Source organism: Schistocerca nitens, chromosome 8 (genome assembly GCF_023898315.1).
Source record: "Schistocerca nitens isolate TAMUIC-IGC-003100 chromosome 8, iqSchNite1.1, whole genome shotgun sequence".
Classification (NCBI taxonomy): Eukaryota; Metazoa; Arthropoda; class Insecta; order Orthoptera; family Acrididae; genus Schistocerca; species Schistocerca nitens.
Genome location: NC_064621.1, coordinates 224,178,553 through 224,192,987, shown reverse-complemented (window position 1 = coordinate 224,192,987; position 14,435 = coordinate 224,178,553). Strand labels below are relative to the sequence as shown.

The window sequence follows — 14,435 nt, the reverse complement described above, 5'->3', positions numbered from 1 at the left end:
CCAGGCTACATTTTATATCCTCTCTACTTCGACCATCATCAGTTATTTTACTCCCTAAATAGCAAAACTCCTTTACTACTTTAAGTGTCTCATTTCCTAATCTAATCCCCTCAGCGTCACCCGATTTAATTTGACTACATTCCATTATCCTCGTTTTGCTTTTGTTGATGTTCATCTTATATCCTCCTTTCAAGACACTGTCCATTCCATTCAACTGCTCTTCCAAGTCCTTTGCTGTCTCTGACAGAATTACAATGTCATCGGCGAACCTCAAAGTTTTTACTTCTTCTCCATGAATTTTAATACCTACTCCGAATTTTTCCTTTACTGCTTGCTCAATATACAGATTGAATAACATCGGGGAGAGGCTACAACCCTGTCTCACTCCTTTCCCAACCACTGCTTCCCTTTCATACACCTCAACTCTTATAACTGCCATCTGGTTTCTGTACAAATTGTAAATAGCCTTTCGCTCCCTGTATTTTACCCCTGCCACCTTCAGAATTTGAAAGAGAGTATTCCAGTTAACGTTGTCAAAAGCTTTCTCTAAGTCTACAAATACTAGAAACGTAGGTTTGCCTTTTCTTAATCTTTCTTCTAAGATAAGTCGTAAGGTTAGTATTGCCTCACGTGTTCCAACATTTCTACGGAATCCAAACTGATCTTCCCAGAGGTCCGCTTCTACCAGTTTTTCCATTCGTCTGTAAAGAATTCGCATTAGTATTTTGCAGCTGTGACTTATTAAACTGATAGTTCGGTAATTTTCACATCTGTCAACACCTGCTTTCTTTGGTATTGGAATTATTATATTCTTCTTGAAGTCTGAGGGTATTTCGCCTGTCTCATACATCTTGCTCACCAGATGGTAGAGTTTTGTCATGAATGGCTCTCCCAAGGCCATCAGTAGTTCTAATGGAATGTTGTCTACTCCGGGAGCCTTGTTTCGACTCAGGTCTTTCAGTGCTCTGTCAAACTCTTCACGCAGTATCTTATCTCCCATTTCATCTTCATCTACATCCTCTTCCATTTCCATAATATTGTCCTCAAGTACATCGCCCTTGTATAAACCCTCTATATACTCCTTCCACCTTTCTGCCTTCCCTTCTTTGCTTAGAACTGGGTTGCCATCTGAGCTCTTGATATTCATACAAGTGGTTCTCTTCTCTCCAAAGGTCTCTTTAATTTTCCTGTAGGCAGTATCTATCTTACCCCTAGTGAGACAAGCCTCTACATCCTTACATTTGTCCTCTAGCCATCCCTGCTTAGCCATTTTGCACTTCCTGTCGATCTCATTTTTGAGACGTTTGTATTCCCTTTTGCCTGCTTCATTTACTGCATTTTTATATTTTCTCCTTTCATCAATTAAATTCAATATTTCTTCTGTTACCCAAGGACTTCTATTAGCCCTCGTCTTTTTACCTACTTGATCCTCTGCTGCCTTCACTACTTCATCCCTCAGAGCTACCCATTCTTCTTCTACCGTATTTCTTTCCCCCATTCCTGTCAATTGTTCCCTTATGCTCTCCCTGAAACTCTCTACAACCTCTGGTCCTTTCAGTTTATCCAGGTCCCATGTCCTTAAATTCCCACCTTTTTGCAGTTTCTTCAGTTTCAATCTGCAGTTAATAACCAATAGATTGTGGTCAGAATCCACATCTGCCCCTGGAAATGTCTTACAATTTAAAACCTGGTTCCTAAATCTCTGTCTTACCATTATATAATCTATCTGATACCTTTTAGTATCTCCAGGATTCTTCCAGGTATACAACTTTCTTTTATGATTCTTGAACCAAGTGTTAGCTATGATTAAGTTATGCTCTGTGCAAAATTCTACAAGGCGGCTTCCTCTTTCATTTCTTCCCCCCAATCCATATTCACCTACTATGTTTCCTTCTCTCCCTTTTCCTACTGACGAATTCCAGTCACCCATGACTATTAAATTTTCGTCTCCCTTCACTACCTGAATAATTTCTTTTATCTCGTCATACATTTCATCAATATCTTCATCATCTGCAGAGCTAGTTGGCATACAAACTTGTACTACTGTAGTAGGTATGAGCTTTGTGTCTATCTTGGCCACAATAATGCGTTCACTATGCTGTTTGTAGTAGCTAACCCGCACTCCTATTTTTTATTCATTATTAAACCTACTCCTGCATTACCCCTATTTGATTTTGTATTTATAACCCTGTAATCACCTGACCAAAAGTCTTGTTCCTCCTGCCACCGAACTTCACTAATTCCCACTATATCTAACTTTAACCTATCCATTTCCCTTTTTAAATTGTCTAACTTACCTGCCCGATTAAGGGATCTGACATTCCACGCTCCGATCCGTAGAATGCCAGTTTTCTTTCTCCTGATAACGACGTCCTCTTGAGTAGTCCCCTCCCGGAGATCCGAATGGGGGACTATTTTACCTCCGGAATATTTTACCCAAGAGGACGCCATCATCATTTAATCATACAGTAAAGCTGCATGTCCTCGGGAAAAATTATGGCTGTAGTTTCCCCTTGCTTTCAGCCTTTCGCAGTACCAGCACAGCAAGGCCATTTTGGTTAATGTTACAAGGCCCGATCAGTCAATCATCCAGACTGTTGCCCCTGCAACTACTGAAAAGGCTGCTGCCCCTCTTCAGGAACCACATGTTTGTCTGGCCTCTCAACAGATACCCCTCCGTTGTGGTTGCACCTACGGTACGGCCATCTGTATCGCTGAGGCACGCAAGCCTCCCCACCAACGGCAAGGTCCATGGTTCATGGGGGAAGGCCAGGCCTCAACCTCCGCTAATTTCAAGTTGCCGCCGCTCATACCTCACCTGTCTTTCAACAACATCTTTGCCTCTGTACTTCTACCTCGACTGACATCTCTGCCCAAACTCTTTGCCTTTACAAATGTCTGCTTGTGTCTGTGTATGTGCGGATGGATATGTGTGTGTGTGTGTGCGAGTGTATACCTGTCCTTTTTTCCCCCTAAGGTAAGTCTTTCTGCTCCCGGGATTGGAATGACTCCTTACCCTCTCCCTTGAAACCCACATCCTTTCATCTTTCCCTCTCCTTCCCTCTTTACTGACGAAGCAACCATTGTTTGCGAAAGCTTGAATTTTGTGTGCATGTATGTGTTTGTTTGTGTATCTATCGACCTGCCAGCGCTTTTATATATATGATCTTCATTGCCAGGAACATTTTGCAGTTTTTTGTGATTATGGCATTATTTACAAGGTTTTTGTTAGGTACAAACACAGTAGAACAGCTTAAATTGCTGTGAGTGAAACAGTGCAGTATACTGCGGAAAAGGGGCCAACACCTTAAGTGCATATTTACCGAAAATGCCTGTGTTTAAATCGTTCTGTTGTTTACTACATGCACACGTCTGAATTATGGCAGTCTGGGTGAATTTTCCTTTTCCTTATGTTTAATCCACACTGTAGTGTCAGTACTGATTAATAAAATGCAAAGATACTCGTATTTCAGATGTAGACGTTAATGGTACTGTTTGACATAGCTTGTGTTGCTGGAGCTATGTACTAAAGCTTTTCAAAGTTTTATTGATTAGTGTAATTATCTGTTTGGTTTATTCTCCATAACTTTGCAAATCTTTGTTGTACATATTGTTGTGAAGTGTTGACAATATAAAAATAAAAATGTAAATTTATATTTTTTGTAAGATTAATAGCTCTCGTGTAATTTAATTCTCATTGGATACAGTTGCCAGCCATTCACAAGCTCTACCAACTGACAGTTATTAGTCAATAGCGTTTTTGTAGACCATATATACAGAACCCCACCTGTTCCTCCCAGAGTGTCCAGCTTTATAGGCAGATGTCAAATTCCAGCTCAAATAACTGCCTGCAGTACAGTAAGCACTATCCTCTACACCACTGTGCAGCCCGCCAAGTGCTCATTCACTATGCACCACCTCTAGCCCCACTTGTTTACTTGTTTCTTGGCTGGTGTTTTGACAGTTGTTACTTTACTTGCTGCATCTGTTTGCCACACACCACAATTGGTTTTGCATTGAACATGTATGATAAATAAAATAATTATGACACTATATACTTTGCAGTGTACCTATGTGGTGAAAATGTGTTTAAACTTTGCAGGACAATGGAAGTTTTGTTAAACTTGAGGTAATTCAAACCGATAACTTGTTTGTTAACAGGAGATGGTTCCTGTGCAGCAACAGCAATCACAGCAGCAACAACAACAGCCTCTGCGTGAACGCCAGACCATCTGGCAAGGTGTGCTAGAATGGATAGAGAAGACAAAAAATCCCAACGATCCTCAGAAATTAACAAGACATGTACCATGTCAAGTTTCAACAAACCCAAAGGAAGGTGAACCAGACTTGTGAGTTGCATTTCCCACAAAATAAAATGTGTGTGTGTGTGTGTGTGTGTGTGTGTGTGTGTGTGTGTGTAAAACTGAAATGTTTAAAGCAGATTGATATCAAGTTAGTCTTCGTGTCCCATGACCATCCAACCATGAATACCTGCTCATTCTACCTTTACCAGTTCCACAAACTTTCCTTTGTCCTTGCAGAATTCCAATCTCACATCCTCTTTCTAAAATCCTGTGTGGCATATGGTATCCCACCTAATGGGCTTAGCATTAAAATTGGCATCTCAAGTTGTCACCCATCCTACCACAAGAACCTTTACCTTCTCAAATTCCACCAGCTTCTGACCCTCACCAATCTGGTCCTTCACAACCAAGTGTGAATGCTGTTTCCTGTTATGTGTTACCATGCTCCAAACAGTGTTCCCCTGTAGGTGAGTATTTGCCATCCCCTTAATATACGAGGTGCTATCCAAAATTTTCGGGACTGGTGCTGCCTTCTGTTGAAAACCTTACCTTTGGACTCATGGTCACCATCACCCTCAAAGTAATTCCCATCTGCTCGTATACACCGGTCCCAGTGCTTCTGCCACTGGTCAAACGTTTTCTGGGAGTTCTCTTTTTTTGAGGGTGTTTATCACCACCAGAGATGCTTCTTGAATCCTCTCTAGAGTGTCGAACCAACGGCCTTTCACTTGAGTTGCAGTTTTGGGAATAGCGTGAAGTCGCAATGTGCCAAATCTTGTGAGTATGGTGGGTGGGATACAACCATCTTGTTGTTTTTTGCCAAAAAGGTCCTGGTGAGCAAGGACGTGTGACAGGGCGCGTTGTCGTGATGCAGCAGCCAGTTCCCTTGATGCCAAAGTTCGGCCCGTCGTTGCCGCATGTTTTCACGGAGCTGTCACAAAACGTCACAGTAGTATGTGGAATTCACTGTTTGGTTGGGTGGGACGAATTCTTTGTGCACTGTTCCCTTGGTATCAAAGCAAACAATGATCATGCTTTTCAATTTGCTCTTCACCTGTCTCACTTTTTTGGGTCTTGTAGAGCCTGGGCTCTTCCACTGGGATGGCTCATGCTCTGTCCCCCAAACACTTGTTGAATCATTGGAAGGGTCTCCGTACCTCTTTTCCCAAGTTTCGCACAGAATTTGATACACACACACTGTTCTGTTTGCGGATCCATCGTAAAATTGCCACACACCAAACACAGAGTATTATGGAAATCACCTTGGAGACGCAACACGTCCTCCCAGCTGATTGCCACTCCACATACTGACTCATCAGATATGCAGCTCTCGCTACCTAGTGGTGCAAAGATCTGCTACTCCTACTTTCCGGATGACAGCACCAGTCCCAAAAATTTTGGATTCCACCTCATACATGTTGCTCCATCCAGGAATTTCCATTGTTGTTAACTGAAATGTTTTTCATCTGAGATGAAGATTTAGCTTGAATTTCATTTACAGGCTAATTCATCTGTAATACTGTTGTTTCTTGCCCACACATCTAATGTAGGGTGCCTAGGAAAGCTGCTTTCTTGGATCGCTAGACAACAGTTCAAGCAAATTGTATTAATGGAATTTATTACAAAAGGAAATGATTACAATACTTAACTTTGTGAGATATAGATGTGTCACAAGCAAGGGGTGACAGACAAACACAAGCAAGCTCTTCAGTATATACAATTAGTAATACAAGTGAACCAATACAATTTCTAAATCACTGCTGTAGTGATCATAGGTTGACTCGACTTCAATTCGGGCTGCAGCCAGGCAGAGCGGCGCTCGAATTCTTGTGGCCTAGATGCTGCTCCTGTCTCGGTGTTGTCCTAGAGAGGGGTCTGTCAGTGTACTATTGGCTGTCGCTGTCTCACAGCCCTCTCTGCTCTTCCATTCTTTATCTTCATGCTGGCACTTGGGGTTACGCTGGAACATTCCTCCCTCCTCCCCCAAAGTGACGGACCATCATCGTATAGGGAGTGCAACAACCATGGGGGAGGCAGGAGTGTGTACACTGTGCTGGACTAGAAGCCATGGCTGCAGGGAACGTCAGGCTTCTGGTCGTACCCTGCCATACGGCCTTTGCAGAAATGTCTCCCGGAAAATGACCAGAAGGGTATGCGTACACCTCCTGAGGCCATTAGCGAGATGTCGAAGGCGTCGGCTGCTGTGGTGTAGGTGGGTCCAGCTCCATCAGTGGACAAGAGGTGGTGGAGGAGGCGAAGGCTCTGTCTCCACGGCCGTGGCCATGCTGTCCTCAGGATCTGTAAATCTGGGGGAAGAGATATAGAAGGATCACCGTGTGCATGACAGTGATGAATTTGATTGTGATGTCAGCGCTGCAATCCGTAGGGGCCTGAAATGAGAGACATGTGTGCGCCAAGTTGATGAAGGATCTTGCCTTGCACCTACCATATGCCCCCACTAAAAACCCTGAAAAACACAATATCATGTGGTGCGAAGTGATACTTGCAGCCTTCCTTTGGCACCGGATGCTGAAGAGGGTGTATCAGGTGGAGCAGTGTCTGATGGTGGCGGCCGTGAAGCAATTTCACCGGCGATGGGCCATCTTGTGGATGCGAATGATAGGAGGCGAGAAACAGTTGCAAAGCTTGATCCCTGGTGTGTGCAGTGCAAAATTTGGCTGTCTACTGCTTGAAGGTTCTGACAAAACATTCCGTTTTGCCATTTGACTGTGGATGGAATGGTCCACTAGTTAGATGCTGTAGCCATTGTGTTCACAGAATGTTTCTATTTCATTTGACGTGAACTAAGGACCGTTGTCGGACACTACGACTTCAGGTAAACCTACAAGGCAAAAAATAGAGGACAACACCTGAATTGTGCTACGTGACATTCTTGAGTTCATTGGCACAGCAAAAGGAAACTTGCCATACGAGACAACCAAAATCAACCAACAAGTGTTCCATAAAGAGGTCCCGCCAAGTCTATGTGCACACATTGCCATGGTGATTGTGACTTAGTCTAAGCAGAGAATGTTTGTGGTGGAGCGGACAGATTTTCCACACATGCGTGACACTTTGACGTTATCTAATCTATTTGGGTGTCCATACCCTGCCCAGTACAGTGTCAACGCACTAACTGTTTCGTACGAACGACCCCAAGTGTCCTTTGGTGAAGTAACTGCAACACTTCTTTTTGCAAAGCTTATGGGACCAACACACGTGACTGTCCACTGTCATTTTGAACAAGAATCTCACCTTTCTGTATAGCGAGGCCATGCTGACATGCAAAGTATTGGTGCACTACAGAGTTCTTTGTGCTGTGCAAGGAATGAGGCCAAGATGTGCGAATTTATTTTGGCAAAATGTTCAAATCTATATCAGCCTGTGCAGTTTTCCTATAGTTCAGCGGAAAGATTGAAACAATTCAGAATCCTGAGCATCGATGTGGCAACAAGATGCAGCAGAAGTGTCAAAGTGTGTATCAGGGTCAATTGGAAGACTTGAAAGTGCGTCCACATTACCATGTTTAGCAGTCAGACGATACACAATCTTCTACTGATATTGAAACAACAACAAAGCCCATCTTTGCAATTTTTGGGCAGTTCATACAGGAACCGGCTTTGTCAGATGAAACAAGGACTACAATGGCTTGTGATCCCTTACTGTGTAGAATTTTCTGCTGTACAAATAGTGGTAGAATTTGGTGGCACCATACACAATAGCCAATGCCTGTTTCCTAATTTGTGAATTGTTAAACTGAGCTTTGGACAACTCTTTGATGCAAAAGCAATGGGCCTGTCTTTATCACCAATTCTGTGTGAAGGCATTGCATCAGTTCCGTAAGAGGAAGCATCAACTTGCAATACAACTGGTTTGTCAGGATCAAAGTGAACCAAACATCGATCACTGAGCAATGCATCTTTAAGTTTTTGGAAAGCTACTTGGCACTCATCTGTCCAAACAAAGGGGACATTCTTGCGACGCAAGCAATGCAATGGAGCTGTGATTTGTGCAGAATTCGCTATGAACCAAATATAATAGTTCATTTTCCCTAAAACTGACTGCAATTATGTGACATTGGGAGGAACTGGAAAATCTCATATGGCTAACAAATGTGGCTGGAGAGGATTTACACTTTGACTGTTTATGACGTGACCAAAATACTGCAACTCAGGTTTAAAAGACTCACACTTTCCAGTCTACACTATAGTCCTGCATCAGATAACACATGAAATAAAGCATGCAAATTTGTGATGTGATCTTCAGGTGTATGACCTGCTACGAGAATATTGTCCAGATAGTTTGAACAGTTTGGCACTTGAACAGTCAACTGTTCCAAATACTGTTGGAAAATGGCAGGTGCGGAAGCACTGCCGAAAGGCAAACACAAATTTTTAAACAAGGCCAAATGAGTGTCTACTACACACACTTTTTGATATTCTTCATCTAGTGGTATTTAAAGATACGTGTCACGCAAATCAATTTTTGGAAAGTAATGACTAGCACCTAATCCATCCATGAGATCCTTTGGATGTGGCAATGGATAAGTATCAATCACTGGTTGTGGATTGACCATAGACTTAAAATGAACACAGAGGTGAATGCGACCTGAAGGTTTGGGGAGCAAAACCAGTGGATTTGCCCATTGAGTAGCTTGTATGGTTGCAATAGCTCTGCTATCTTGCAATTATTTAAGTTCAGCAGCGACTTTGTCCTGTAATGCAATCTGAACAGTTCTGGCCCAGTAAAATGATGACTGAGCATTGTCTTTCATTGTAATATGTGCAACAAAAGTATTAGCCTTGCTTAAACTTTCAGAAGAGAGTTCAGGAAATTCTTGCAGCGAGGTAGCTACGCTGTCTTTTGCATGAAATACAGACTCTGACAACACATTGTCCTGAATGTTAAAGCCAAACAGATCAAATGAATTAAGACCAAATATGCTCACACAATTGTGTAATTGTAGCACCGTAAAAGTCACTGTTCGCATATGCGAGCGATACATGACAGGCAAACTACATTTTCCGAGAATGGGAATGTCTTGTCCATTATAAGCCGTCAGGTGCATGCTAGTTTTAGACAGACGTGGAGAGCCTAACAGTTCATATGTTTTATGATTCAGCAATTTAACAGAGACACCGCGTCCAACTGAAATTTCATGTGTTTTTCACTAATATGCAAGTGAACAAAAAGTTTGTTGAACTGGTGTAGCAACGAAGAAACTCTTCGCTAGCTAGTTTTGCTAATTCCTGTTGCAGACTTTGAATACACTGAATTAATTACATGAGCGTTGTGACTAGGGTTTTTGTGAGTGAGCCAAATTCTTATGTTTGTTTTGTTACAAACAGACGGATTGTACATGTCCTTTCTTGCTGTAAGGGTAACACTGTGCTTTCGGGAGGGGCAGTCTTTGTGTTTGTGCTATGAATAACACCAAGGGCATTACTTAATTCTTTTTGCCTGTGTAGCCACCTGTTTAGCGAGTTGCTTATGCGGTGTGGAAAATTGTCTACACGGTGTGGCACACACAAACTGCCGCTGTCGAATGGGTCGATCACTAGCAAGGTTCGTCTCAACCCGACAAATTGCTGGTCGCTCATATTTGTCGGCTGACCGGGCACCTGAATAGTACTGATCTAGTATTTACACTACTCCCTGAAATGATGGATCAAACTGTTTCAAAATCTGTTCTTGGAGTTTGACATCAGTTACACTGTACACAATCGCATCACGCAACATAACATCTGAATATAAAGCACCCCAAGCACATTTGAATTTGCATTTCCACATCATCATACCCTGCAAATCTGTTACCCACTCACGATAAGTTTGTTCTGACTGTTCCTTGCAATTAAAGAATTGGTACCTAGCCGCTACCACATTCACTTGTTGGTCATAATAATTAGTTAGCAAATGCACAACCTGATCATACGAAAGTTCACTCAGAATGGCGTTAGGAAAGAGTTTTTGAATGAGGCGGAACACTGTACTTCCTACTGTGGACAATAAATAATGCAATTTCACAGTACCTGGTACGTTGTGAGCAAGTACATGGGCTTCAAACTGTTGCAACCACTCGAGCCATTCCTCTTTTTGTTCATGAAACGTGCGAAAAGGCGGTATAGCAATTGGAGCTGCTATAGGTGTTGCTTGTGTTGCATTAGTAGTTTGGTTCACCAGGAGCTACTGTACCGTGTTTAGCAGTGAGGATATTTGCTGTGTCTGAAACTGAAACATCTGCATTAGCTGTGTCGCATCTATCGCTTGCTGCTGTGGCATCTGAGCAGGGGTGAGATAGGTGGGGTGGGCATGTTGGAAGAGACAAATGTAATGAACAGACAAGGCAAGCAAGAAAAATAAGAACAAAAGCAAGGAAAACTTCTGCAACTCTCCCCTGAAAACACCGATTAACAAAACACGATAAGAAACTGTTAAAGCAAGTAAACACCCCTGCAAAGAAAAGATAAGAGGGAATTGAGGTGCTAGCAAAACAATAGCCCTTAAAAAGTCAAAACAGGGAAGCAGTGGTGGCCGTCGGCTCGTGGTTCGTGGTACACCTCGTCACCAATGTTGTGTTCTGCCCACTCGTCTAAGGAAAGCTACTTTCTCAGAACTCTAGACAACAACTAAGCAAATTGTATTAGTGGAGTTTATTACAAAAGGAAATGATTACAATACTTAACTTGAGATATAGACGTGTTGCAAGCAAGGAGCGACAGACAAACCTAAGCAAGCTCTTCAGTATATGCAATTCGTAATACAGGTGAATCAATACAGGTTCCAAGTCACTGCTGTAGCATTTGTAAGTTGGCTCTGCTTCAACATGGGCCATGGCCAGGCAGAGGGGCACTTCTATTCTCTTGGGCCAGATGCTGCTTCTATCTCGGTGGTGTCCTAGGGAGGAGTCTATCAGCATACTATTGGCTGATATCATCTCACAGCCCTCTCTGCTCTTCCATTCTTGATTGTCATGCTGGTGCTTGACGATATGTCTGAACAAATACAAGGCCTGTATATTTACTTTATCTTGTTTTTATTGTTTAGGAATACGAAGTTGCAGGTGATAGGAATATTATTTTCAGGTTATAAATGCGTTCCAAGTATCAAGTCTCTTAGTGTTCAGATAATACTATTACGTAAGGAGATGTTCAGACACTTGAACAGTTAACTCGTTAATCTTAATACTGAGAAATTATCCATCAACATAATTTCTATTTAAGTCGAGATTTCCTGAGCAGTTATTTTAAAACACATTTTAAGAGCACTATTAGCATCCTTACTTTGTGGTATTTAAGCTAGGCACTGATTTCAGTTTTTAGCAGCAGCTTATTTTTGTGGAAAGTTTAACGTTTATGTTTTTTGTGCTCAATGGTGGGTAGTTTATATAGTTGAACAGGATCATCTGCTGGATTTAAAATTGCCACTAGATGCATGTCAAACGCTGTGGGGGCATTTCTTTGGGTGACACCATCAATCCTATTTCTTTTGTCATCACGGCATTGCACATTTCTGTTGGATCATAAATGACCATTAACCACTCTAGTCTCATTTTAACTTCACCGAGAAAGAAAATATGTAGAATAAAGATCTAGGCCATAAAATGTTCACGAGTTAAAAATTCATACACTGAAGTTTCAACTCGATGTTCTCAGAAGTAGAAAAATAAAATGATGGATGCGGTAAGATATTACTGTGACCTATCAACAAATTTCATGCAATTCTATCATTTTTAGTTTATATTTTTTTAATTGTCTTATTAATAACTGTGATATTTAACTGCTTTGAAGTGAACTCTTGTCTTAGATGAAAAAATACTTGTCTATGACTGTTCATTTGTTGCTAGTCACATGTACATTAGCATGACATGCACTTCAGTTGTATTTGGCAAATTTAATATATTGTCACATCAATCTATCACTTTTTCCCATCAATTGTTGTGCATGTGTCTTTGTACAGCTTATTTATTTATATTCTTTCTTGGGAATGGCATGCCAGAGTGAATAAAGCAAAGGGGTGACATCAGTGAAATTTGGTAAAATGGAGGATTATGTTGATGATATTAGAATGGCTGAAGACCAACATAGGTTGTAAAACAAGAAAACAGATTTAGCAACAATGGTTCAAAAATGGGCTTAAATATCAGGGCACGTGTAAACTAGCACTCAATACAGCAAACTCTTGTAATTAACTGAAGTATTGCCTTGGGAATTTAGGGGAGGGGGAAGCGGTTGGGAGGGAAAAATAGAGAGAGGGCTATTCCACCCGCAACTGTATATCATTTTATGATATTGTTTTTCTTGATGACTTGAACTAATGTAAAGCATTCAGGTTACCAGCAGAGCAAAATGAAGCTGAAAAATTCAAAGTCTGTTCTCTTCCATCCACAGAACTGTGAAGCTCTTGAATCACTGACCAAAGTTGTGAGTTCTGGATTTGTAAGTCATTAGCTCATATTACTTGTCAGAATTGTGCAGTATTTCACTGAGTGACACTCCCATCATCATCTGGCGAAGTGATGTTGACAGAAGACATGAGAGTGACGCTTAACGAAATGTCACACCATTTAGATGAACTGACCCAACTGGAAACCTGAGAGCTGTACATTAATGTACCACTGTATGTGAAAAACTACAATAAGTCATTTCTGGCAGTGATGTTCATTGATCCCTCCTAAGCTCTTCCATTGTGTCATACAATCCAATTTAATCCAAAATATTTGTTGGCACTATTTTAAAATATTCAGCATGAGGGATTCAAAAATATTTTGCACCATAATCACAGTGCTTTTAACAATTGACGTAAGAAGTTCACATACTGAAAAAATGATTCAGAACTCAGGAAAAGAAAAGCAAGTGTCTAGTGTGATGTGAGAGTGATGCAGTGAGATTTTACTCTATTTATAACGAAATCTTAGTAACACAAATTTGATGCTTACAGCTAATATATTTTTCTTGTAGGAAAGCCGACTCATGGCCACAGAAACTTATAATGCAGCTGATGCCAAAACAACTGATTGGAAATATTGGTGGAATTTACCTGAAAAATTCGAAGTCTGTTCTCTTCCATCCACAGAACTGTGAAGCTCTTGAATCACTGACCAAAGTTATGAGTTCTGGATTTGTAAGTCATTAGTTCATATTACTTACTTTACAGAGTAGTATTTGATTGTTGTTAGTAGTCATTTTTGTAAAAAAAGTTTAGAACTATTTACTTTACGTTTTGCAGAGGAACACATTATTGCTCCCTTATCAAACAATAATAGGACAATCACAGTCCATAAAAAATAAGTAAGGTGCATTATCATCACCTGTGATTTTAGACTCCTTGCTTTATAAATCAGCCCAGGAGCTACTGAGAAATTATTACACATTTTCCTGTATTTTTGAGCTGAATTTATATTGTTATGTCAGCACTATTGAAAGTGACATTACATTCACTTTTGGGGAAGGGACATCTGGGCAAAGCAACACAGAAAAAACTGAATATTATAATTAAATATGGAGCTGAGAAGTATATGTTGCTTTTACAGAAAGTATAAATAAAAACAATGTTCAAGTTTGATGGAGAATTTCATGCAGTTATGCAGGTCATACAGGAAATTGAACCTGGTGCTCTGTATTCTATGTGAAGTATTTTTACCTACGTTCTTGCCAGTTATTTGTAGCTTACCTATGACTAATACCATATTTGATTGTGTGTGAATAATACAGTTTTCAAACAATTGAAAGCCCAGGTTGAAATATCAACAATATTGTGAAAAGGACATAGTGCTACTCAGCATAAAGATGACATGTTGAGTTGCCAACAGGCACAACTAAATATCTGTTACATATGAGATTTTGGCCAAAGTCTTCTTTAAAAAAAAAAAAAAAATTACATTCTGCAAGCAAGCACACATCACACACACTTGACTGAAGTGGCCAAGGATGGGAGTTGTGCGCGCGTGTGTGTGTGTGTGTGTGTGTGTGTGTGTGTGTGTGTGTGTGTGTTTTCAAAGAAGGCTTTGGCCAGAAGCTGACATGTAACAGTCTTTTTGCCTTGCCTCTCTGCAACTCAGCGTGTCATCTTTACAGTGAGTAATAACAGACTTTCATTAAATTATCAGGTATTTTAATAGGTACAGGTAGTGGA

The 14,435-nt window shown here is 41.0% G+C and overlaps 1 protein-coding gene across 3 annotated transcripts in view; it reads left to right on the top strand.

Moving 5' to 3' along the window:
* Positions 1–14,435, top strand: part of LOC126199282 (mediator of RNA polymerase II transcription subunit 25) — a 194,660-nt gene that overhangs the window by 96,267 nt on the left and 83,958 nt on the right. For all 3 annotated transcript variants that reach the window (XM_049936091.1, XM_049936093.1, XM_049936090.1), the window contains exons 10-11: positions 4,162–4,349; positions 13,262–13,424. In XM_049936091.1, the coding sequence (XP_049792048.1) occupies positions 4,162–4,349; positions 13,262–13,424 (351 nt within the window). The remainder of the gene's footprint in view (positions 1–4,161; positions 4,350–13,261; positions 13,425–14,435) is intronic.